Genomic DNA, 23281 nt, shown 5'->3' with positions numbered 1-23281 from the left:
GGCTAGGGCTCGACCTTCCTCCCGCAGCTAAATAACAAGGGGACTGACCTGACTGCTGCGAGGGCGCACAGGCCAGGCCCTGTTCCAAGTCCAGCCTCGACGTCACGACAGCCGGGAAAGGAAGGTAGCCGCCAAGTTCTGGTGGAGTTTGCCCACGACCAAGTTCGCAAGTTCACGCCCGCCGGTTCACCCATTCATTCTAGCCACCTGGGCATTGGGTATTGGGCGCTGGGCAGTCTGCAACACAACCAGCCAGTCAAGATGGCCCCCAACGAGCTGTTTCAGTTCTCCGTGGTCAACGCGCTGATGGACGGCGTGGCCAACAAGGGCCTGCTGATCTCCACCCTCTTGCAGCATGGCGACCACGGGATTGGGACCTTCCGCCACATGGTCGGCGAGCTCATCGTCGTCGACGGCGTGGCCTACCAGATGAAATCAGACGGCTCAGTGAGCCCCGTGGATACCAGCCTGGACTCATCAGCCGTCGCCCCCTTCGCCATGGCCACGCACTTCGAGCCGACCCACAAGGCCGCCGCCGTGCTGGCGGACAAGGCTGACCTCTACGGCCTGCTGTCCTTCCTGCTGCCCGACGCCCACAACCTCTACCTGGCCGTCCGCATCACCGGCGTCTTCAAGAGCGTCACTGTGCGCACCGTGGGCGGCCAGTCGAAGCCCCTCGAAGGCCTGGCCGAGGTGGGCAAGCACCAGACGTCGCACACCTTCGAGGAGCCCATGGAGGGCGTCATCATTGGGTTCCGCTCGCCGGAATACATGCAAGGCGTCAGCGTCGCCGGCGACCACCTGCACTTCCTCAGCCAGGACAGGTCAAGGGGCGGCCACCTGCTTGCCGTGGCCTCGGAGGGTGAGGTCAACGTCGAGGTGGCCCCAATATCCAAGTTCCACCTGGAGCTGCCCGTGCACGACGAGGACTTCAATGAGGCGGAACTAAAGGGGGATGGGGCTGGGATCGCTGCCGTGGAAGGTTGAGCGCGAGGTCAGGCGCACGGCTGGAATCTGAGGACCTTCTTACGGCCAGGACGCAGTCTGCTCTGGCCTCGTGGCCTGGATACTGTGAGAAATGAGGTGGGCATAGTCAGGGCTCAGAGGCCGATATTCAAGCACCGTTGGGCGTCACAATCAAATCAACACATCTTCACGTCACTTCGCACTTGTGGTCTCTTTGCACCGGGAGAAAGTTGGCTTGATTATTTGGGGGTCTCCCCCCCCCCCATCCCCGACGCGGGACACGCGAAAAAACGAAAACAACGCAGAAGAACACCCCCCTTCCCCCTCCCCTCCCTCCCCCTCCCCCCAGACACATCGTCGGTCGGTCGGTCGGTCGGTCGGTCAGCTGGTAGGGTGGCCAGCCCTTAGTTTTGGCCGGGCTTCTTGCCCCCCTTGTAGACCTTGCCCTTGGCCCGCGTCTCGCAGGCCGCGGCGGTCCTCCTCAGCACCTTGTATCACAATGTCAGTATTTATGCACGTTAGAAACTGATAACTAGTATAGATGAGTACGTACCGCGCCGATCCGCCCGAAGTCCCAGCCGGCGAGCCGGGCCGCGCGGAGGTAGGCGTCCTCCTCGTCGTCCCAGGCCTATAAGGTAAGATTTAAGTCAGCACAGGCCCGCTATTGTCAGTCAGGCAGGGAAAACGCCGAGGAATAGATACTTACGCGACGACGGCCAGGCTCGGCGGCGGCGACCAGGGCGAGGAGGCGGGGCGAGGCGACCGGCTCAGGGTGGGCAGGGCCCGGGGCAGCGTTGGCGGCGGCGGCGGCGACGGGAGCTGCAGGAGCAGGAGCAGGACCGGGCGCAGGGGCGGCAGCAGGGGCGGCAGCAGGGGCAGCAGCAGCAGGAGCAGGAGCGGCAGCAGCGGCAGCGGGCGCAGAGGTGGCGGCCGGGGGGTCGGCGGCCGCCGAGAAGAGGGCGGGGTCGATGGGGAGAGGTTCGACCCCGGCGTCGTTGTTGTGGTTGTTGTTGTTGCCGCTGTTGGCGGCGGCGGCGGCAGGCTCGGCGGCGGCGTCCTCGTTGGCGGCCTCCTCGGCGGCCTCGGCCTCGGCCTCGGTCGGCCAGAGCTCTCTGGCGAGATAGTAGCTATACGTCTCCAAGTCAGTCTATCTCGTCTCTTGCCCTCTGATTTAAGAATACTCTCCGCTCTGAACGGGGACTCTTTCAAACGCTGGGAGGGTTGGTATGACTACCGAAAAAAGATTGTACTTACGGCCTCTGGTCGTCGCCTGGGACCGGCGGGTTCGCCAAGCGCCTCTCCTATGAAGCAGAGTTCGCGTCAGTTGTCTTTTTCTTTTCTTTCAGGTATAGGAGAGTTCTTCACTTACTCGCAGCAGCTCTTGGAGGGAGTATCCCTCGTAGGGGTCGTCCCTGTTGTCCATCTTGGCTGTTGATGGTTGGTGGTCAGGAAGAAAACAAAAGCAAGTCTGAATTGTTCGAATTTCCAGTTTTGGGCTGAATTCCGTCTTCGGGGTTGCGTCCAGAGGCACACAAGGGGGGTGTCCACCGGGGTTGTCTACGTTCAGGCCAGTTGCTGGCAGCGGCTTACCCTCGAGGATCAGTCTCCTAGGTCGCATGTCTGTGTTGGGGCAACCAGGGCAGCTTTGTCTGGTGGAGGACCAGCTGCCTCGTGCACGAGAAGCTGGGGCCCATGAATGGATTCCACGGCAGTGGTAAACATCCCCAACCTGGTCAGAGGGCTCTGAATGTTGACAGCACAGACTATTGCACGTCTCAACGCCACATCAGGTCACAGGTGCTCTATATCAGCTCTTATGTTAAGGTGTACCTCATAGGTCTGCGTCGTGCTATCTCATGCAGCCATGTCATAGATTCAAGGCCGGGCATGACAAATTCAGACTGTTTCTCATTGGCATTGACATGAGAACACAACCCTGATACAGTTTTTCTGACAGGAGGAATGTATTTGTACGCGTGTGTAAAAAGAACACTAGTCTCCAGCGTCTAGAGAAATTCGCCATTGATATAGTGATGCCAGACAACACTCAGGAGCCAATCCGCTTTGTATTCCAGACATGATGGTTCAGCCGGATCTACTTAGATACTCAAACAGTTGTCCTGGCATACCTGAGGTGGATAGTCCTCAGAACTGTCCAGGCGTTTTGGCTAAAAGCCTCCGTGCCTTAGCTGTTATCATACAAGTCACCTCACGGGTAAGCTTCAATCACCTTTGATGACTCAAGTCTGTTATGCTTACGGCTTTTGTGCTCATGGCTCTGGATACCTGGGTCTTTTGACATTGAAGCATATCCCTTCCAAGGTTGTCGAGCATGCTAGAAAGTCTGCTCGTAAATGACCCACTGTCCAGGGTGTGTTGTGCTCTCTAAACCATTTCACTTCAACTTATCATGGCCTGAAAAGAAGAAAGTGTATCTGGACTCACAAGTTGTCATTATACCCATGCCTTAATGGAATATCATGAAATTGTTGAAGTTGGACTTCAGTACATGGAGGAAAGTGAAAACAGGCTTGGATATTAGTCTATTCTGGACATGCTCATATTGACTATATCAGACGACACATTAAGATCCAACATGGAAGTCTGCTTTCGGCTCAACGTGGGACGGGAGCAGAATCCCAATGGAGGCTACCCAAGGAAAGTGTGCGTCCCATCTTTTGATCCTTCAATTGTGCAAAGCCGCCTATCAGCACAAGCCATCAATTATGGGACGAATCATTGGGACGAAAGAGAACAGATGGGCAGAGATGTGCATGCCAGCAAAAACTTGCGACGCGAACTTTTTGTTTGCCATGGAAAGGAGATTCTACCACCAGATAACACAGTCAGTGTGTTGTACGAGGTAGCTCTGATAATTTCAGGTAGCGAGTCAAGCCCAATGTTGACCAAGACATGGGATCCAGGCACAGCTTCAGAATCAAGATGGCCATTGTTTTGGTGAAGACCCTGATGATGGGTCGACTCAAGCAGCCTGTTCAGTTGGGTTGGCTGTAGTGCCTCCCCCTTTATTACCAAGCCCCAGCCACTGGTGTTCAATCTTGACATCCAAAGACTGACGGCAAACAGAAAGAGAGAAATGAGAGCCTTGGCAGGTGTTCACTACACAGTGATTGTGTTTATGTTGTAAATCATCTCAGGAAAGCTCGACATGTAACCTTGACTTTCTCCCAGAGAATAACCTGTTGAGATCGGGGTGACTGTGTGAACCTTGGAGAGTGAGCCACAATGGCATTTAGAATCCATTCAACGGTAAGGTTACATGACTGTAATTCAGCATGCAATTTGCGAGTCAGCTACATAATTGTGACCTCTATGGTATCTTTCTCCAGGCGTGTTTCAAAAAACTCAAAAGTGTCATTCTGTTCAGGTGTTGTGAACGGCCGTTGAGGACTCCCCAGCATGAGAATCAAGGTTGTATCATCCCGAGATCCCGATACAGCCCCCTGGGGCCTTGCTTCACACCGGTCTCATTCGTTCACTACCGAGGTCAGCTGGGAGGCTCGCACCACCAACCATTATACTTTCAGTCATCACAGTGGATACGCCTTGGCAGTGATGCTAACTGGTATCTAGGTAACATTTTCCTTGGAGTTGCACAGCATTTAGCACTCGATTCGTAGCTGAATCTCCAATTTAAGATTTGCAATATCAGTAAATCTGTTGGATCAGTAGGTAGACAAGTAGATCATCGATAAAACCAACAATGCCCCCTGTCTTCGATAACGGGTACGGCCTATCCGTCTGCCGATCCTGGCAATAGCAAGGTGATCTACACCTGCTTGTGCCGCTGTGGCTGCCCCCTGCTGACCGGCCAAAAAGGTTAAGAGTTATGGAGAACAAAGTTTCGCATGCGACCCCAAAGAAAGTCATCGCACCGTGACCTTCACCACAAGATGGAGTACCATACAGAACATGGCAGACCGATCATCGACACTGAGCGAGTGCGTTAGGGTTCTTGAACTCGAGTGATAGGCGAAGCAAATGACTACCTACCTAGGTAGGTACATGGACACTCAAAAATGTCCGGCAATCCCGATGGCCGGCGCACATCCAAGTGCCTTGAGGCTGAAGCCTGTCCAGATGCCCAACGGCCCGGAACGTGCGGTCAACCTTGGAAGTGCCCAGGTGGTGCCATACTCCCGTAGAGTAACCGAAACCTTATGTACAGCCAGCTTTTCTCAAAGCGCAATCTGTCCCAGCCTCTCCTCATACCAGAGCGAAGCAACCAACCCTACATTCCATCAACTCCATCACAGTTCGTTGCGGGAGGATCTCACTCGTTGACTGTAGCATCACAATCGGGATATGATTACGACTAAGCTCCAAGGCCGCCTCCTTGCCGAGCAATGCGGATAATGGGCGTCATTAGAACGGCGACAGCCACGACAACGACAAGCAGAAGCTCAGGGGCCCCGACTCATACGGCTGCCGTCAGACCTCCGCTTGGTGTCACCTCCAACTTCGACGATCCACCTGACGCCGGACATGATCTTGCATTCCGGGTTTCAATCATTTGCTCAGTGTTGATATTCAGCCTTTTCCTGGTACGAAGCTATGTTAAGATAGTCATTCTCCGACACGCCACAATGGAAGACGGTAGGTGGCGCAATCACCCAGCGGCTCTAAGAGCATTCTGGCGGGCAGCAGAAGCTGATCAATCGTCTCCCAGTGACCTATTCCATCTCGGTTGTACGCAGAATTCGGAGAAAACCAGAACGACCGATGCAGACGAGTTGTGTTGACCGAGCCTCGCAGGTATTCATGGCAGCATTCTTCGTGGTGACGTACATTAGTGAGTGGCAGGCACCACGGAGCGTTTACAGGGACATAGCAACTGACATGTTGTCGGACAAAAGTGCTTGCCAAAGGGGCGGGTCACCATGCCTGGGACCTGACGACAACCCAGTACCAGATCCTCATGAAGGTTTGTGGGGCCTAGGCCAGTTCTTGACAAGCCGATCATGAGCCTGTCGTTTTGGAAGGAGAAGCTCAGCTGATCTGACATGACTCCTAACAGTGGCTCTACATCACCAGCGTGTTTTATTGCCCAGCAGCTTATTTCATAAAAGCAACTCTTTTACTTCTCACAGCTCGCGTGTTTGCGGCCTACGAGCAAGCGTCGCGAGCAATTAAGTGGTTCGTTGTGGTGCTTGCCATACTCTATATCCCGATCCAGTTCATCAAGATGTTTGTGTGTGTCCCTGTGGAGTCGTTCTGGAACCCTAGCGTCGAGCCGACACGGTGCCTCAGCCAGGCCAAAGCATTCATTTTCGACCTGTCCCTGGCAATTCTGACAGATGCCATCATCCTGGTCATTCCCATCGCGTTGACATGGCGGCTCAGCATGCCGCTGGCTCAGAGGCTCAAGATCGCAGCAATGCTGAGCGCAGGCGGTGTAGCACTGGGTGTAACTACATTTCGAATGTACCTTCTGTCAGGGTACCTGGTAACGACAGACATTACCTCCAAGTTTGTCTACTTGGACACTACAGTGTGGGTCATCTAGCCTCTGGCGTGCAAGACCATGGGCACACGTCTCGACTGACATAAGCAGGATAACGGAGCTCACTATAGGCTTCATATGCGCGTGCGTGCCGTACTGCAACGTTCTGCTGGGACACATGAAATCGGGCTGGCGGCGGCGCCAGGAACCTCCGCCTCTGCCTATGAGAGAGGAACGCGACTGGCAAAACAGTAAACACTGGTGGGACAACTGGATATCAAGTGAAAGATGGACCACGCTTCCCTGGTCAAATGGAACGCCCAGTGGCCAGTGAGTTGTGCGGATTGCATCCAAGAGAGCCGCAGACAGGCAGCGTGCCGCTCTAAGTCAAACCTTGGCGGACTTGCTAACGCCGTGTTGCTACAATAGTATAAGCACCAGTTGACCTACCCTTACCAGGATACCACGCGTGGGTAAGGGGCGACGACCACCACAGTATGGCGCCCTAACCCCCACTCAACGAGGAACGACGGAGCTGTTCGGCAGCTTTTCTTCACGAGCGCTGACGGGAGGACCGTCAACAGCAGGGTCAGAAAGGGGGGACGTGCAAAGCCAGCCACGACGGCAGCGCACATCCTAATTTTCTGAGGCCACTTTGGGACTTCTATCTGACCCATAGCCCCGTATTGAAGAGTCTTCCGGCGGTGGATTATGCCCCCAGAGCCGGCAAGCCCTCCCGGGCGAGGAGCCGTGGCAGGGCGAGTTTCCCCATCTCAAGCCACATGGGGACTGCTATATTCGAGATCCGATATGCCGGGCTGTCAGAATCCGTCTGTTGTGGACCCGAATGTGAGTGGAAGCCTCTGGAAAGGGGCCGCCGGCACTTTAAGGTTGACACTTGAGCAGCAAGCGGGCTTGTGTGATGGCAGTGCCAACGCTCCGCATGACCCAGTTCCCTTCCAATTAAATTCGACATACGGAGTAGTTCTGGACATTGCGTACGGCGCCTGCATGTCCACATCCAGCCTCAGCCGTGGAGACAGACGCGGGACTTGCTAGTCATTACAAGGCGAATGCATCCGGTTCCGAAACATAGGCGGGGCTCTTAGCACCTGGGCGGCAGGGCGGCTGAATCGACGGGTAGACTAATAGGTAGCTACGGCATCCAGATCGGGCGAGCTGGCGGGATGCTACGCAACAACATGGATCGCTACGTCAAGTGCCGTCTGCGTCAGCACGTGCGCTTCCGTCCCAAAGTTCAAGCTCAGATACCGGTACTGCTGTTTATCTGAGGAGCACTTATTAGCGCCATGCTCTACACACACACACACACACACTGTGAGCCCTCTGAACAAGCAAGTCTTGGGGTCTCGGCTTGCAGCGATGTGTTGGTCTGCTGGTGTTCGTTTCGGGTCCTCGAGCCTTGGCAGGTCGTGATTAAACAACCGTCCCCCACCAAAGTATTCTCCACAGATCGTCATGCACGGGTTAATCGTGTGGATCTGGAGCCGCATTTGTGGGAACAATTTTACCGTTCCTGGGTGCAATTGGCAATACTGCCGCCTTCCAAGGTTCTCCTGAGCCCCTGACACTGGCGATCTTCAGCTGGGCCCAGTATAACGACGAGCCGTAGGTGCTCCCTCAGACGAACCCACCGTTTCACTGCCCAGCCCGGCCTCATGTTTATTGCCAAGCAAACACTTATGGCCCGCTTTCAATATCAGCCTGGCCGTGACGCGGAGAAACGGCGCCAAAGCGCTTGACGAGGCCGTGATGCGTGCGGGGCATCAATAGCATGAAGATGGCTATATAACTCCCCAGAGTCGGGTGTTGATCGTTGTTTGGTTTATTGTTTTTTTCCAATCCAGACTCGATCACCGCCTTGCATCCATTCTTTTGCTCATCTTCCACTCCCTCACTGCATTGACTGCATTTACAATTCGTTCACCCGCAAGTCGGTTTCATCAAACTTTTCCATCGCACCAAGCCCAACTTCTTCAACCACTTCTACCCAACTCCTCACACTCTTACAACACCGTCAAGATGCACTCTCACGTCGCCGCCACTGTCCTCGCCGTCGCCACCGGCATCTCCATGGTCCAGGCCCACGGATACGTTTCTTCCTGGAACATTGGTGGTGTTGATTACAAGGGCTTCGACGAGCAGTACCAGACCGACGCCTCGAAGCTGGACGACTTCATTGCGTGGTCCACCACCGCGTCTGACAACGGCTTCGTCGCCCCCAGCGCTTACGGTGATGCCGACATTATCTGCCACAGGGGCGCCAAGAACGGTGTTCTGAACAACGCCACCGTCGAGGCTGGCGGCTCTATCACCGCCACCTGGAACACCTGGCCCGAGTCTCACCACGGCCCAGTCATCGACTACCTGGCCCCCGCTGACGACCCTACCTCTGTCGACAAGACCACCCTCAAGTTCTTCAAGATCCAGGAGTCCGGCCTTGTCTCCGGCTCCTCCCCAGGAACCTGGGCCTCGGATGAGATTCTCAGCAACAACCTCGGCCATGAGATCAAGATCCCTGCCAACCTGAAGCCTGGCAACTACGTCCTGCGCCACGAGATCATCGCTCTCCACTCGGCCTCAAACGCTGATGGCGCCCAGAACTACCCCCAGTGTGTCAACATCCAGGTCACTGGCAGCGGCACCGAGCAGCCCGAGGGAACCCTGGGCACCGCTCTGTACTCGGCCGACGACGAGGGTATCAACTTCAACATCTACACCACCTTCGACTCATACCCCATTCCCGGCCCCAAGCTGGCCTTCTCCGGCGCTGCCAAGCGCGAGGAGTCCGGCCGCAAGCACGCTCGCGACTTCCAGAGCTTCGTCCAGGACCTCAACAACTTCTTCTCCGGCAGGAAGGACTCCACTGAGGAGAAGAAGGAGGACGAGAACTAAGTTGATGTTTCGCAGGGGTTGGCGCGAATGAGCTGAGTCTCTTTCTGGGCTCGGAGTTGGTGCTTGTGATTTCTTGTACACATTTAAATCCACAAGAGTCTTTCTTGTTGGAACGGTGGCATTGCCGATCAAATTCAGGTGTATATATAGAAAGTTTTGATAGACTGTAACTGCAATTCAGTAGCTCTGGCTTAAGTCGGATGCAAGGCAAAGACTTCCTCACCACTGTTGTGACTGTAATTCCCTGGCCTAGTACAATGCTGTCATTTGATCACTCTCAAATGGTATCCTTGGTTGACTAAAGAGATCGGGCCCCCAATGAGCCTTGCTAAATAAGCTTCGATAAATTGCGAAATGCAGAGAGCCACATTCTTAGACAACAGCATTCAGCGTATTAGTGCACAGCCTTCTCACCTATTTCCACTACGTTTTGTTCATCCCATGCTGACTTTATACCTGTTACTTCGCTGCAGTGGGTCCAAGTTCTACCACAGGAGGTCTTTTGTCCTGGTCATAGTCATGAGAGGGTTGCCCTCCCATGTGATAACTTCAGTGTTCCTATAAATTAGCTTTTTATTATGGACTGTCCTCGGGTTTCCTTCTCTTCGGAAATGATTGTGCCACGGATGGGACTTATCAGCATAACAGGAGTGTATCCACGGAAGCTCGTGCCATAGAACTGCTGGATAGTGGCCATCGCCTAGCTGGTTCGCCATGTACATAGATGCTGTGGACGCTTTACCGGACACTCGGGCAAAATCTTTGGGCCCTTTTCCAGAATTATCTCGGGACAATCGTGGACTCATTCCAGAAATCATATAGATGACATTTGTTGGCTACATGACTAGTCCGGGTCCAGATACTAACCACAGTTAGGCCTACTTAGTTCTGACTAGGAATATCGGTGTTTTGGTCTGAAGCTGACTAAAACCTTCAGACCTACAAATTAGATTTGTTCTTTGTCGTAACACCGTATGAAGGCGCCATGTATGTCCTCGGACGTATACGGAATAGAAGCGAAACCACCCATAACAATTCCTGGGCAAGACTCGTCAACTGCCCAGGTGAGAGTTGACCATAGTTTAAAATCTATGCCGGCTGCTTGAGACCGGCCCCGTGCTTGGTTTACGATTGGTGCCGGATCCAATTTATGGGACATATTCAGGATCTGCTTGGGGATACCGATGACGTGAACGGCCGTAAAACGGCTTTCGCGTTGTTCATTGACCCCTCGATGGCATCACTGCCAGGACTCTAATCGAATGCCGACCATCAAATGGCTTTGGCAATATATCACGAACATCCCAGAAGTGCAGTTTTTGCGACATACGTTAAAAAAAGACAAAATTGTGGGTGCGGCCAAGAGCTTGACTAGATCAAACTTCAGATGGTGTATAACGGGACAAGTGACGTTGCCGGTTGGGTTTGCATCTCATGAGTGGAAGCCTCGTGGGGTTCGGGCCAACGGCGTCTTTGGTATGTGCCGGACAAATTCGTGCTTGGTCAGGCCCGAGGTGAAGAATTGATATTAAAAAGGCCCCTTGGATGTACCAGAAGGTACGTTGATTGGGGCCTTCGTCCTATCTCATTTGGGAAAAAAAACTCCGAGCTCGGTTCGTACGGCGTGAGCCGCTTGGCACCGCGGGCAGAGCTTGCGACTACGGGAAACATTCGCAGGACTTACAAATGGCCATGGGTTTTCCAATTTGTACGTCTTCGGATGTCTTAAAGACGACTTCAGACCATTGGCGGCATCGTCTCTTGTGACGGTTCCTGCCAGCAGCTGCGAGCCTCATCAGGGAGGCGCATGCCCATGACGTTGCCTTGATGTGTCTTCTTGCGTACCTCACTATAAGTATGATGAATCTTCTCACGAATACGAAGAGTCCCAATCTTAATCTCTCATGTCCATTCTTGACAGATCTTTGCGAACAAAGTGAATTACTTTAGCAAAATGCGATTCCAAATCCTTCTGGCTTTGACTGTTCTCCTCCACGCGGCTGATTCTAGGAGGAATTATGATAGAAGGCATCATCATGATAATGGGAGCAACAGCGGTTCTGATGCTGTATCAGGTTCTGCGTCAACTCAGGCGCAACCAACGGGCATTCTTGACTGTGTTGGGCAGGGTGCCTCTTGCGCGTCAGCTGCGGATGCCGCGGACTCGACTCTAGCCAGGTACGAATGGTAAGTCCTAACTCTTCTCGTCAAGTAAGAAGTCACAAGACATATAAACTCTGACATAAGCTCAGTGTACTTGACCTCGTCGGATGTATCATTGCAGCTGTGTAAATCACGGCGGCGGACACAGGTGCTGGTGGCAACTAAACATCAATTGATGAAAGGAGACTGGTCATATTGTGGCAGGAGGAGCATACTTCATCATTGCATATATTACTTAACGGAAAATATTCATTTTATTCCCTTCAAACAATATCATTCCTGATACCAGCAAAAACTCTTGCGAGATGAGTTTGAGCACCGGCGCTGTTCTCGGGCGACTCGGCTCCTGCGAGTCTGCCGTCACTTGAGTTACAGGGAGGGCGCTTTACGGCAACAAAAAGAAAAGAACGGAAGGGTTCCGTTATTGCTGGCTTATCGTTATAGCCTGCTTCGAGATTCAGAGAGCATCCCGAGCACATGAAAGATCACAAAGATGCCGCTGACTCCCGATGCAAAAACTACGTGGGACCAAGATAAAGAAGGCCGTGACATGGGATCGGAAGAAGAGAAACAAATAGAGAGGACGCCAGGCGGGCTTGTGGAACGGCACTTGACATTTGTGGCATCGCCATCAATGATAGAATGCACCTGAGCAGTCACAGGTCAAAGAAACGACCTCAGGCGTCCTGGATGCTTGCCTCAATAATGGGAGAATCGATTTCTGAACACCTGACAAAGATTGGAGTACAATGGCAATGTCAAGCCAGTAGGAGCTTATTCCGGCTAGTACAGTACCACGCACATCATGAAATTCGGCACATGTCAGCTTTTAGGAATATGCCCGCCCTGTCACACTTGTATTGCACGATGCACACGGTACTTCACACGTTACATCACTGCCGCGATTCAGCCTAGTACGAGATCTTCGGTCTGCTTTTCTGGAGAAAAAGTGACCACACACCTCATCACAGTGCTCCTAGTGGCGCGTACAAGCACGCCGGCATAACTTTAAGTGGCCTGTCGATAAAGTGGGCTGCCGAGAGCTGTCAATGCTTCGATTTACTTGGCTCGCAAGGCACTCGGTGTTATCCACCAAGAACATGATTGATGTTTCTGCCATTTCTCAATAGCATGTCATGACACATGTGCGTCGTAGCCAATTGATGGAACACTGTCGTTGTAGCAATGGTATGTACCCTGGGGTAGAATAGTGTCACGCTGGTTATGCCTTCCTTGGTGCTGATTCTGCCATCCATGGATGAGATGTTAATATGGTTCATTTCGAATGACACGGTACTAGACTAATCGCCTCAGTCTACGCAAATCTGGGGCTACTTATCAGATCACCTTCTGCAACAGCCATGCTGTAAGACCAGGATCATTATACCCATTTGTGTGGCCAACCTTTTGTCTAGTGACTTAGTACCGGCCGATCACACGCGATTTGCATTCTTCTCCATGGATGGGAAGCTACACATTCTCTCGAATGCGCAAATCATCCATGGTCTTCTCTGAATGAAAGGATTGTTGTGATTACTCGCAGGTGATTATAGGTTATTTGACAATCTCAGTGAACAAAAAACCTTCCTCTACGAGTTACGACGTTCATAACTCCAAGCCATTGTATCGAGCTCCGTGCCAACACATCATCCGCACCGGACCGCCAGCAGGCCATGTAGCACTGAGGCGTCAGAGAGAGGCTTCGATGTGAGTGGGACAGATGTTGCTGCAGTTTTGCGAGTCCGGTCGACGCATGCACTGGTATCAAGACCATGGAAAATTCTCTGTAGAAACCAAGCAAAAGGTAGCTGGTCCTATTGTCCTAGTTAGACACGACAGATGATGCTGCCGCAACGTTCAGATCAGTGGAATGAGGTCAACCAAAGGAGCCGCGTGGGACCGGTCACGTACGGCTGGCAATAGGATTTTATATGGCTGTTGGCGCAAGGCTAGCCGAGGCTGCAGGCCATGGATTGTAGTCCCAGTACGCACGAGCACAGGTTGGCATGACCGCCACAGGCGTCCGGTCCCCTGCTGTGTTGTATTCCGTATCGCATCCTGCAATTGTCAGTGCTGCGATCATCTCAGATATTGTGAATCCGGCCGACCTACCATCCAGCTTCAAAATTGTATTGAAGGGGTCGAAGCAGGTGTTCCTTCCGGGCATACCCTTATGACACACAAAGTATCCACCAGAAAGCTCGGAGCATTCGTCGACGATTTGGGAGCCGGCCATGTTGTCCTCATCTTCCTTGTTGTGACAAAATCTGGGGCAAGTCATGCCTTGTGTCCAGTTTTGCATGTTGCAAGCCCCTCGATAGAACGAATGGTCGATTGCGTCTCGGCAGAGCTGGTTCATAAGGCAGGAGTCGCCTGGTGCGCAGCACAGCCCGTCTGCACCCGTCGGACCGTAGCACTCTTGCATGTCGAAAGCATTTGATCCGTCGGGCCAGTAGCAGTCAGCTGCGACCAATGAGAACAGGTGGCCTACTGTGACCAAGAGGAGCAGAAGCGTATGGATCCTGAGACCATGGCTGCTTGTGGAGGCTGTCATGATGATCTCTCGGTGAATGAATTATGTAGGTTGGTGGAGCAGATATTTGGTTGACGTCAAATTTGATGCTTCAACCCAGTTGTAATCTTCTCATGATGAGTGTGTGTGAGTGAAATATTTATGCTTTACTCATCACCTTTTTCCAAGAGAGTGGTGTCAACGAAAAAGTGCTTGTGCTGCAGAGCTCACTGTAGATGTTGTACCATTGGTTTGATCTGCGGAATCGGGTGTTGCTCCACTGTCATTCATGCCACAGCTATCAAGCGAACACATCCAATAATCAGTCCAACGAAGCTCAATGTGTAGGCCTGAACTACATTAGAACCCACAAGACGGCATAGTTTCGCGATCGTATGGCGTGTTTGCCGTCAAACATCTTCGCCGAGAGGTCGTTTTGTTTGTCGTCAGCCTTTTGGTACCACGTTGTTGCTTGATCGGATCTCGTTCTCGTGTGATTCAGTTCCGTCACATGGTAGCTTGTTCCACGGCTTGTTGTCTATTTCGAGGTTATCTCGAGGTAGGTTGTCCCAGATGGGGTTGTCCCACATGAGGCTATCTCATGTAAACACAAGAGGCAAGCTTGTCTAGCCTACCAACATTGCTATCAAATTGCACATGACAGTGGCAATGGGGAGAAGCGAACAGGAAAACAGCCTAGATCAACAACCAGCCTTTGGTTCGAGTACTCACTCGCCGTTCGTCATGCTCAAGTGTTTGCTGAATGGATTACATGTGTCCATTTTCTGGGACTACGTCCCAAATGGGGACATTATTCGCACTGGAGGAAACACGATGCACCTGTTGAGTATTGCAATGGAACGAATCATACTGAATTCGACACCTATTGCGAGGTGATGGTGTGTGTCATTCTACGTCTATGACCTCGTATTACATGCCCGGGCGCAGAAAAAGCCGACTCTGTCAACCCGATAACTCCAGACTCGGGATTTAGAAGCTGACGCCACGGAAAGATGGGCGGACATAGTAAGCGTCGCCCGAACTGGTCGGCGTTACGAGGAACCGCTGCCAGGCTAGTTTTGCTATGGACTTTATTAGCGGACTTCTCTTGAACGAGTGAGACTCCGTCGGAAGTATGCTGCCTTTCAAGCTTTCTGCGGTAGTGACCCGTTTGGTCCGAGCCCAGCCGTAAGAAGGGGGAGCCGCGTGGTCGAGGCCAGGCCCCAAATTGACCGGCTTACATCCCCGAGAATTAGCTTCCTCGGCCGAGTTTGGGGCCGTTCACCGCATCTTGGGGCCGAATTCCTGACAGCTGTTAGGCGATCCACTGCTTCGCTGTCAACGTTCCCACGCATTATGGGTTTCATCCCCCTTTTGGCACTCGGCCTTCTTGGAGATGCTATAAGACTGGCGGATGAACCATCCAAGGCGTGAAATTTTGGTGCTCATCTGAATACTAATCTCATATTCATCTCGCCCGTGAAGGATTTTGAACGACTTACATGCGATTCGTTTACATTGTGGATCCATCGTGCCTACATCCCCGCTTAGTTGCAGTAAGCCACCAGAGGGAACTGTTTTTATACAACACCCTTGAGAGGTTAGACCATACAAGTCCAAAGATGGCGATGCAAGCACCGATGTGCGACCTTCTCCAAGGGTTTCAGGTCTGGTCTGATCTGGACGAGGCGAATCCGGGACTCGTCAATGTCAGCAACAGATCAAGGAAACGACATGGCAGCGGCGATTTCACAGTCATGGCTACATCGAACGAAATGAGGCAACCAGTCTCAAGTCCAGAGGATGGCCCGAATATATTGCTTCGTATCTTACGACTGGCGCCCAAGAAAAAGGATCAATGATCCATATACATCCAATCAGTCTCCGCTCCGACCGCCCCGTCTCCGTGGCGGGGCTCAACAGAACGACAGAAAGTCCCAGCTCTATTCTTTCTTACGCTGCATCATACCCGCAATACCCAATAACCACCCCACCCCGCCCACTCACGAGAGCCCCGAATGCTCAGCCTCGGGCCACCCAGGTGTCCGGCGGTAGTTCTGCGTCAGCCCCGCGATCTTCCACTCCTTCCTGCCCCCGGATGCCCCGGCGGCGTCAGCAAGCTCGGTCTTGGCCAGCGTGTAGACCATGGTCCCGTAGTGGTGCAGCACGCCGTCAAAGGTAACCCGGAACGGGGCCCAGGCGTTGCCGAACAGCGCATCAAGCTTGACATCCGTGGCGTCGAGGTCAGGAGTCTCGTGGACGACAGGGCCCGGTGGCTGGCCCTTGCGCCTGCGCTCGGCGTCGTCGAGCAGCTTGACGAACTGCTCGATCGTGGTGCGGATCACCACGGTCAGCTTCTCATCGTGACTCGCAGCGGCGCTGCTGCTACCCTCACCCGCTGCCGGGTCGGCCGGCCGGGGAGGGTCTTGGCGGATGATAGTTAGGCTGGCTGCGGGGAGGAAGTGGGATTGGAGGGATTTCGTGTCTGCGGCATTGACGGAGTCGAAAAAGGCTTGGATCAGGGCCTTGATGGCCCTGGTGTCTTCAAAATCATGTGTTTTAACGACTGTCATTGTGGTTTTGTTTGGTGATGCTTGGAGAATGAGATTGATGAGGAGATGTCAAGGTTCGATTGCCAACAGTTTGGGGAAGCGTTACGCCATCGACTTGTCGATTCTCCATATAAACTCGCGTCGGCAATCATCGAATCGCCGAAGCCGAGCAGTCCTGTAATTGATAGCCAAACCTGTACAATAGAGTGGGGTTTTCACGTCTGAAGAGGAAATGCTGCTGTATGCAAGGTGTGGAATGGCTTGGGTGTACGAAGCAGACGGGCATTTACTGGGTGACAGAATGAATACCAGAGGCGTCGATTGTCCGCAGCCGGCAACAATTTGCCCAGGTGTGCTTGAACACAACATACATTGACACCCGGGCTTAATTTCTCACTTAAAGTCTCGTAACTTGTGATCATGCCCTTCTGACGTATTTTCTTCTACTGCTTCTACTTCCCACCTGTCACAGTTAATGGCCAGCCAAGGTACCGACCGGCCATGTCATCCACTCCGCCCGTCAGCCATACAAAACTTCTCGCCAGCGACATACAAGGCGCTTGTAATAGAAGACTGAATTGACAATAGTAGCCATTAAGAAGACACACAGCTTACTGCAGAACACGCTACAGTCTGCCAAGATGTAGGAAATGTGTTATTGGTGGAGGTTGCTGACAAGGAAACCTGGATTATACCAGTCGGAGCGCTCAAAGCACAAGCCAACGTTAGCCAGGGAGCCAAGAAAGAAGAGCGCATCACCTCGAAAATATTGGTTGCCTTTCAAAATATTCGATTAATTGTGCTCTTCTACCACCAGACGCACATGTACTAACTCAAGAGACACGAAATCAAAAAACGCCGCAGTATTCTGCAGGACGCGGCACGCGATATCTTAGCACGCTCAGCGGCTGAGGCACCCTCCCTTGACTCTGCTTTACTCCTTGAAATGTTGGTTCGAGATATTTTGTTTGTGGTGCCCCTTACGCCACCAGAAGAACTGGCTTCAACGACGTGCCCCATGCACATGCCCGCATTTCGACTCGCTCTGGTGTTGAGCTTGATTTCACTGCCCATGGTTCGCTTGGCTGTGGTGGTACGGCGCATGTATATGGTTGCAATAATATTTGTATTGATCGATCGGGTATGATGGCCTCTCTTGGATCTCTGGAGTTCTCCCCCAGTCCGTAACTTCCTGGACGCCATTCCAAATGCTCCCTATGATTTGGTTGATAACAGAGGGAATTGGGGGTGTTGTAAATGGACCTTTCAAGGTCTCTTGGATGATGAAAAGGGGCCCGTGATCGGGTGCCCCTGACAGAGGAAAGGTTGAGAAGGTTGGGGACGGGTCGGAAATATATAGAAAGTCGGTTGGCGCCGTTTCGTCAGCCGACAGTGGGTGACGGCGAATGTTTGGTCCGTGTGAGTTTCCATGCCTGAAATGGCTGACCCCCTCAGCTGGCATAGAACAAAAGAACCACTCGAAAGGTGAAGTGATGATCAAATAGCAAGAAAAGTACACAAGGCCCTAGAATTCCATGTCGTCGTGAACGGCAATCCCGACACAAGCCTTGCTAGCTCGTATCGAAACCCAATATCATTAATGTTCGTAACCCGCACCTCGTTGCCATGGACTAAGAAACAGTTAGCTTGATCCGCGGTAGCGTCAACAGGGGACCAGTCCTTACCTAGCATTGTTCTGGCTCCGATATGCGCCGTTGTTTTGGGCTTGGTGGGCTGATAGGTTGGATGATGATCCACCATAGGAGCCCGGGCCCATTGAAGAGCCGCTGGGTTGTTGCCGCAGGTATTGCCCTCCGTTGTTGTAACCGCTGTAGTCAGGCTGGGAGTTAGGGGTTCCCCTCCGGCCGTCTGCTGGGAACAGCGGTACGGAGGGGTCCACCGGTGAGCGGGGTGGTTCGCGGTAATTAGACTGCGCCAATGGCGAGTTTGCCTGTTGTGGCGCCTGCATGTTCGGGTCTGTACGTCGCTTCATCGAGTCGGATGATATCGACTCGTTGTCCTCGTCCATGTCAAACCCGGCCTTGTATCCTGCCTTGTCACCTCGTGCAGTTGCTGCCAGTGCGTCGAGCTCAGTCGTTGTGTTCAGCTGCGTCTGAGACTTCATAAATGAGGCTCGGTCGTCGGCCATGAACTGGTATCTCGCATCGGGATTCTTGCGGACCAGGACAATGACGGTTGTAACGATCAGCATGAGAAGCAGGACCAGGGCGAAGACGGCGTTTGCGATCCAGAGAATAACGCCAACAACACCCGTGACAATGGCCGGCTGGTTGAAGACATCAGTGAAGACCAGCAAGAAGATGGAGTTGAGGAAGTTGATGACGCAAATCGAGATGTTGAAAGAGTTCGTGCTCTTGTCCATCCATGGTCGGAGAACACTGGCGCCAATGAGTGCTCCAGCCTCCAAGATGATGAAGGCCACAGCCTGGGCAGTACCGCTGTTTTGTGCAAAAGCAATGAAGATTCCCTTCAGCAGTAGGTATATCAGGCTAGGCACGATGAAGTAGTAGGCTGAGGCACGGAATTGGACGTAGAGGAAACCCCACTTGTTCAGAGCCTGAGGATCCGAGAACAGAATGTACGCAGGGTTCCTGTGCATAACAACGGAGCGTCGTGCAATCCTGATAACCTTTGATGATGCCCAGCCTAGGGTGATGACCATTCCGAAGAAGAAGAAGACAGCGAGAACAACTTCAGCGGCGGAGTCCTTCTGAGTGAACTCCCATAGACACAGGATCGTCATCTGAGGGAATCCGATCAGGGTAAGGCGGAACAGGATACCCTTGAGGACAGTGAACCAGCCATTTCGGAAGTCCTGGAACGTATCAGTCTTCATCCACCTGTGCTTGACAGCGAATTCGCACCAGCCCTTCCAGGCGGCGACTCCAATGATGGTGATCACAACGAAGAAGCAGAAGAAGGTGAGGCCGGTCATGAAGAGGTTAGTCGACTCGATTCCAGCTCTGTAGGCGACACGCTGGATGCCGAATACGACAAAACTGCCGCTCGAGTTGGTGATGTTTCCTCTCCTCAAGAGCTTTGAAGCACCCTCAGCGACGGCACGCGGCATCTGGGCAACCGCGCGAGGCATCATGGAAACCCCGCGTCTGAAGAGGTTCATGGACATCTCAGCCCCCATGTCCAGTGATCGTTTCCTCTTCTCGACTTGCACGGAGACTGTGCTCAGAGAGTCGAACAGTGTTGATGGCGTTCCTCCTGTCGCACGCTGGTACCAAGTGAAGATGGTCTGCATGAAGTTGATGCGGATAACGCCCATGCTCCACTGGAAATCCTGGGTCCATGACTGCACAATCGGAGGAAGAGGAACAGAGGTCATGCCGATCATGGCCTGGCCTTGGAAGTAACTGAAAAGCGACAAAGCATTCGCGGCAACGTGGGAGGCCGCATTCGAGTGTCCCAAGCCAGAAATAACGGCGGAGGAGGCGAGCGCTAGGCCAGCGACAATAGCAGTGGCCCATTTGACACCTTTCAGATCGACTGTCTTTCCGTTTGAGATGTCAGCCTCGACGCAAGCGACGCTCGTGTTGGCCTGTTCGCCGGAAGTCATGTTGATGAACACCTTAACTTTGGCGTCGAGGTCGGGGAATGTATACGCAATTCCAGGGATTTGCTTGGCGGCCTCGTCACCAACATCCAAGTTGAAGGTTAGTGGAATCTTTCCAGCAGTCCTTCAAGGCAAGTTAGTATCTCCGACCGGTAGACACAGCTTCGTTTCTTATTTAGGGCACATACATGGGGCACAGTCCAGCGAGACCGATTTCACAAGGGTTCACTTGTCGTCGAATAATTTGGTAGCCATAGGCGGTGATCGATACGTCGAATAATACATTTCCCTGAATAGATGAGACAGCCACAATGTCGATCATGGCAGTGCCGTTGGCTGGCGTGTAGGCGACGTTGAAGAGACTGGCAGTGAATCCTGAGTTGTCCTGGCAAGTGTTCAAAGAGCTGGACTGCAGCAGTTGCTCTGCCGCCGCCGGCCGCAAGATGGCGGCGGCGGAGGCGAGAAGAAGTAACGGAGTCTTTAGAGAGAACCACATTGTGACGGGCTGCAAAGCAACACGGCGTAGCAAGGTGGTGGGAGCCCCGAGGGCGTGAAAGAAGCGTAGCCCTGGAGCGGGCGGGGGTCGGGGTGGGATTTGAGCCTCGTGTGGTCGAACCGTGTTCCAGCGGTCGAGCAGAGTGGGAAGCGAGTGTTTGTATGGGGTTAAGTCGACATCAAAGAAGAAAGGTTTCGAGGTCCGAGGTCGTGACCGGCGAGGATATTCGGTCGGGCGGTCGTTCGGTCGGTCGTTCGACGGGTCTGGGAAGGTCAAAGGTTGGGGGTTTCAAGAAGGCGGTTGTCCAAGTGAGCGTGTCTCGTTTAATTTGCGAATCACGAGGGGGGCGCAGCGGGGGCCACTCTCTCTTGGTTGGTGATTCCTCTGGTTTGTGCGGGCGTCGCAGAAGTGGCAGGCAGGGAGATGTGCTGCCTTTTGACAGAGGACGAGAGCGGTTCGGCGGGGGAGCAGCGCCTCGTTGCAAATGACTGTGGGTTGTGTTGATGATGTGGTGGATTATACCAAGAGTAAAGTAAGTAGACTAGTGTTGGGAAAAAAGGGCGGCGGGCAGAATGGTAAAGGGAAGGGGAAATGGCCGGTAGGAATTGGCCGCTGGGCGTGTGTGTGTGTCGCCCGGGTCGTGGTGTTTGTCGACGGACGGGCTGGGTGTTAGGGTCAAGACCAGATCAGATCGTCGAGAGGTGAAGACGGGGGAGAGGAGAAAGCGAGACGGGGTCGGAGGCAGGGCAGGTTAGATTCGTGGTGGAGAGGATGGGCCCATTTGGAAGTCGCAATCAAAAGGGGGCCCAGGGTACCTGGGGCTGGATTTCATTGGTTCGAAGCCTCAAATTACTGTGGGCGCGGGTGCCGCACTAGAGGCCAGCCAGTAGCCCATGATAGAAAGGGGTCAAAGCTTGGCATTGGGAAATACCTCCAAGTAGCCTGGCAACACACATGGCCTCATGTACCTGGCCCCACCAGCTGACCGACCACCCTAACTTGCTATACTTAGGAGTCGGCAGTCGAGAAATGCAGGTACGGGACTAGCGCATCTGTGGCTGGCTTTGTTGCAATTGGCAAGCATTCATTCAACGCCCATTATTCCATCGAAGCCAGGTGCAGGTGTGCAGGTGCACGACACGGACGCGCCGTCGAAAATGACGTCCGACTCTTTTCCATTTCTGCTCGCATGAACCGGGCCAAGCAGGGCCTCCCATACAGTAGGGTAGGCACAAACAAGGCCGGCATTGGAGGAGGAACTGGTGCAAATACACTAACTAGATTGGCCGGCCCGCTGGCCTGTATGTGTTTTCAGGTACCGGGGGCCTCTGGGCTCTGGCTGGTGCCACTGGCTTGTTGCTCCCTCAGTGCTCACGTTCCTTCCCCCGTCTCACAACGGTCCCTCGTATCTTGACCGTATTTCAAGTAGTTCCCGAATACGGAGAGAGAGAGAAAAAAGACAAAACTAAAAAAACTGGCTGCTAGTTACTGATGAGCCACAAGGCCCAGAAGTCGTTTTGCCTCCCCAAGGCTCTTGACCACCTGGATTAAGTTGGGCCGTCCGCAACTGTAACCACGCAAGCCGCCAACCGCAAGCCGCAAACCAAGTCCAACAACTGGTTCGTCCCTCCTGCTTTAAAACCCTACGCCGTCGTCATCTAGTGTAGTACCCAACGTGGCAAGGCCACGGCCCAGCCCAAACCGTCTCGACCGCAGAGACCAGACGGGCAGGATAATAATAACTCGAGCCTGCCCATACTCTCGGCCTGCTTTCCCCAAACCTGGCAGCGCCCGGCAGACTGGCGACTGGCTGACTGGCTGACTGGCAGGCCACCACAGCCAAAGAGACCCTGGTAGCCTCGCAGCCCTCGTCGACAGCGCCACGCCCTCGGCGCCAATGAGATGCCCAGCCAGCAACCGTTGCGAACGCATGCTACGTCGACGGCCACGTCTCGCCTCCTTCGCAGCGCTCCCTGGTGTCGCAGAACAGCCAGACCCGCGTGTTCCTTGGCCTGACGCACTCCGTGTCTTGGATTTCATTGCGGCCAACCTGCACAGCCACCCTCGGCCCAGCCGCCAAAACCGCTGCCGTCGTGCCGTGCTATTGCTCCCGTCCTGCCAATCCCTTGGGGAAGGCGGGCTTCGGGCAACCTCATGACTCTCCTCATAGCAATACGCGCCAGCAAATAACGGTCCAACATGACTGAGGCGGGGATAGTCAAACCCCCTTGCGCTTAAGCCTGGGGGATCTTCATCCGACACAAGCTCGGGCTCCATCAATCTCGAATCCTAACTCTCAAGGTTTGCGCACGCTAGATCTCCTGGATCTCCGCGCCAGCTGTGCGCTCAGATCTTTGACACAAGCAGTATTCCGTACAGGCAGACAGGGAGTGCAGGTTGCACCTCTCTCACTTGCCGGGCCCGCATGCCAGCACGCTGCACGCATGCCTCACCTACCACTCTACGCACAACGTGTCGTCATAGTTCTACAGGATCTGGATCCGGATCAGCAGGCTGTTTCGACGGCTGGCAGATCCTCGTGATGCGTGGGTTGATTGATTGCGTGCGTTGGTGCGTTGGGTCGAAGTGGCAGAGTGGCCAACGACCGTCGGGCTCTCTGCTCACG

At 53.5% G+C, this 23281-nt stretch overlaps 7 protein-coding genes across 7 annotated transcripts; 3 read left to right on the top strand and 4 right to left on the bottom strand.

Moving 5' to 3' along the window:
- Positions 1-261: 261 nt before the first annotated feature.
- KVR01_001219 (uncharacterized protein) lies at positions 262-987 on the top strand (the record flags this gene model as incomplete). Its single annotated transcript, XM_044791535.1, has 1 exon — positions 262-987. The coding sequence occupies one exon, from the start codon at positions 262-264 to the stop codon at positions 985-987; it is 726 nt and encodes a 241-aa protein (XP_044649174.1).
- Positions 988-1370: 383 nt separating this feature from the next.
- KVR01_001207 (uncharacterized protein) lies at positions 1371-2389 on the bottom strand (the record flags this gene model as incomplete). Its single annotated transcript, XM_044791033.1, has 5 exons — positions 1371-1454; positions 1520-1594; positions 1673-2093; positions 2221-2267; positions 2336-2389. 5 exons carry the CDS (start codon positions 2387-2389, stop codon positions 1371-1373), a joined length of 681 nt encoding a protein of 226 aa, XP_044649162.1.
- Positions 2390-5573: 3184 nt separating this feature from the next.
- Positions 5574-6493, top strand: KVR01_001696 (uncharacterized protein; the record flags this gene model as incomplete). Its single annotated transcript, XM_044790450.1, has 5 exons — positions 5574-5583; positions 5657-5676; positions 5743-5779; positions 5844-5911; positions 6005-6493. 5 exons carry the CDS (start codon positions 5574-5576, stop codon positions 6491-6493), a joined length of 624 nt encoding a protein of 207 aa, XP_044649651.1.
- Positions 6494-8473: 1980 nt separating this feature from the next.
- Positions 8474-9346, top strand: KVR01_001088 (uncharacterized protein; the record flags this gene model as incomplete). The annotated part of the gene is made up of 1 exon (XM_044791411.1): positions 8474-9346. The coding sequence occupies one exon, from the start codon at positions 8474-8476 to the stop codon at positions 9344-9346; it is 873 nt and encodes a 290-aa protein (XP_044649043.1).
- Positions 9347-13436: 4090 nt separating this feature from the next.
- Positions 13437-14063, bottom strand: KVR01_001234 (uncharacterized protein; the record flags this gene model as incomplete). The annotated part of the gene is made up of 1 exon (XM_044791558.1): positions 13437-14063. One exon carries the CDS (start codon positions 14061-14063, stop codon positions 13437-13439), a length of 627 nt encoding a protein of 208 aa, XP_044649189.1.
- Positions 14064-15621: 1558 nt separating this feature from the next.
- On the bottom strand, positions 15622-16899 carry KVR01_001570 (uncharacterized protein). Its single transcript, XM_044783084.1, has one exon. It carries the CDS (start codon positions 16592-16594, stop codon positions 16025-16027), a length of 570 nt encoding a protein of 189 aa, XP_044649525.1. The 5' UTR covers positions 16595-16899; the 3' UTR covers positions 15622-16024.
- A 107-nt stretch (positions 16900-17006) lies between these two features.
- Positions 17007-21417, bottom strand: KVR01_001459 (uncharacterized protein). Its single transcript, XM_044788252.1, has 3 exons — positions 20348-21417; positions 18259-20283; positions 17007-18204 (listed from the first exon to the last, which is right to left on the bottom strand). Exons 1-3 carry the CDS (start codon positions 20653-20655, stop codon positions 18171-18173), a joined length of 2367 nt encoding a protein of 788 aa, XP_044649414.1. The 5' UTR covers positions 20656-21417; the 3' UTR covers positions 17007-18170.
- Between the last annotated feature and the right edge of the window lie 1864 nt (positions 21418-23281).

The sequence above is a fragment of the Diaporthe batatas genome (assembly GCF_019321695.1).
Source record: "Diaporthe batatas strain CRI 302-4 chromosome Unknown Contig00002, whole genome shotgun sequence".
NCBI classification, from domain to species: Eukaryota; Fungi; Ascomycota; class Sordariomycetes; order Diaporthales; family Diaporthaceae; genus Diaporthe; species Diaporthe batatas.
The sequence above is the reverse complement of the archived record's forward strand: the minus strand, read 5'-3'. Positions and strand labels throughout refer to the sequence as shown.